Here is a 1,912-nt window from a genome sequence, read left to right as displayed (position 1 = left end):
TGGGCCAGAAGCACTGAAGTTTCAGCTGACTGGATGTCCTATAAGAAAAGAGAAGGGATGTCAGGATAGCAGATCAGGGCCAAAGGCTCTCTTGGTTAGCAGGACATCTTATCCCCATCTACAGAGACTCTGCCCACATTCTCCCCTAAAGGATCCAAATCCTGCCCCTGGAGGACCTGTTGCCCATCTAAGACCTTCTCCCACCTTCCTCCAGCCCCACTCCTTCCCTAGTACTGGAGAATATACACACCCACCAAAACCTCCTCTCCCCAATCCAGAGAAGTTCAGAGACTTTGGGGTATTTGGTACCTGGGAATGCTACAGCAGAACCATCTATTCCAAGAAATCCACCCCGTCCTGGTAGATTTTCTGGCCCATTGCCCTCTTCCCATACCTGCAAGATAATTGGGAAATATACCTGGGTTCAGAGCTGTCCACACTTCGCCACCTTTGCATACATTCACAAGTATAGTCTTACAAACTCAGACATAACAATCATTAGATACAGCCAAAGACCCTTTCCTTCCTGTCTGAGAATGACATTCCTGATGACCCTTAGTTACCCTACCTAGGACAGAAGGGGAGGATTTGAATGGTGTGTCCTGCAGGGAAGTGTGTGGTTAGGGATATGTTTTGTCCCCAGGATCAGAGTTGGTGGGAATTTGTGGATTTCTTCCACTGGCTCTGGATAGATCTGGTCACATTGACAGATCTCACTGCTAAGAAAAATAGTCATACTCGCACTCACACTCACATGAGCATTTTCTCACATATACACAGAAACATGCTGGATACCCACCCAGATTTACAAAATTGGAAAGGATCTCAGAGATTAGCAGTTCAAACCATACCTTTGCAAAATCCCTGGTGCTTTCAGATCCCTTGGCTCTGAATAGAGTTTATTTCCCTCACTACTACTAGTCACTCCAAGGAGAGAATAAAAGAGGAAGTCTCAATTCCCCAACTCTTCTGCTATCTCACTCATCTTTCCCCCACCAAGACACTCCACGCCTCAAGAACAGTCCTAACTAGGATGGGACAGTTTTGGCTTTATCCAAGTCACCGAAATCCAGAGAGCACCAACATCACCTACAGTCATTTTTCAGACCCCCAGACCCAAGCCCTGTCCCCACCCTCCCCAGGGACTCTCACCCACCTTGGCCGGGTCAGCCTATTGATATATCTCCGGAGTTCTGCAGCATACTTGGCCATCTGCTCTGGGGTGGCATCATCACCAGGATACACTGGTTCCTGTGGAGCCCCCTGAGCACAGGGTGGCATCAAGAGAGCCATGCAACAGGACAGGACCAGAAGAGAGAACCAGTATTGAGAGGCAGCCATCTGAGGAGCAAAGGATAAGAGGGAGTAGTTAAAAGAGAAGGCCAGGGAACAAAGCAGTGGGGAGATGGAAACAAAGAAAGAAAAGGAAAGAGAAAGGAGAAGAGAAAAGAAAAGTTAGGATATGGGGGAAATGAACAGGGCAAGGGAGAAGAGAACAGAATGAAAAGAGAGAAAGGGGAAGAATTCAGGGAGAGAGGAGGAATGTAGGAGGAGGAAACAGAGAGAAAATGAGGCCGAGATGGAGGGAAGAGCAATATTAGAATGTTCCAGATGCCTAGGGATCTAGAGAACGCCTGGTTAAATGGCTACTCAATGGCCACTCCAAAGAGAGAATAAAAGCTGAAGTCTCAGTTCCCCAACTCTTCTGATATCTCACTCATCTTTCCCCACCAAGACACTCCATGCCTCAAGAACAGTCATAACTAGGTTGGGAGAATCTTGGCTTTATCCTAGTCACCGAAATCCAGAGAGCACCAAAAGCACCTACAGTTAGGCTTTCAGCAAACATTGTCGAACCCATGGAGCTTAGTACCTAGTTAGCAAGAATAAATTGTTAAAATGGAAAGCTTCT

General features: G+C 47.0%; 1 protein-coding gene across 1 annotated transcript; it reads right to left on the bottom strand.

Annotated features, from left to right (window-relative positions):
* Positions 1–313: 313 nt before the first annotated feature.
* PPY (pancreatic polypeptide) lies at positions 314–1,341 on the bottom strand. Its single transcript, XM_044684180.1, has 2 exons — positions 1,157–1,341; positions 314–394 (listed from the first exon to the last, which is right to left on the bottom strand). Exons 1-2 carry the CDS (start codon positions 1,339–1,341, stop codon positions 334–336), a joined length of 246 nt encoding a protein of 81 aa, XP_044540115.1. The 3' UTR covers positions 314–333.
* Positions 1,342–1,912: the final 571 nt, after the last annotated feature.

The sequence above is a fragment of the Gracilinanus agilis genome, unplaced genomic scaffold (genome assembly GCF_016433145.1).
Source record: "Gracilinanus agilis isolate LMUSP501 unplaced genomic scaffold, AgileGrace unplaced_scaffold44950, whole genome shotgun sequence".
Classification (NCBI taxonomy): domain Eukaryota; kingdom Metazoa; phylum Chordata; class Mammalia; order Didelphimorphia; family Didelphidae; genus Gracilinanus; species Gracilinanus agilis.
Note: the sequence above shows the minus strand (reverse complement) of the source record. Positions and strands in the feature narration are given on the sequence as shown.

Bases quoted from the DNA above. Each gene is read 5' to 3' on its own strand.
- PPY (XM_044684180.1), bottom strand. From the start codon at position 1,341: ATGGCTGCCTCTCAATACTGGTTCTCTCTTCTGGTCCTGTCCTGTTGC. The intron at 395-1,156 runs GTGGGTGAGAGT...ATTATCTTGCAG, and splicing joins AATAGGCTGACCCGGCCAAG to GTATGGGAAGAGGGCAATGG.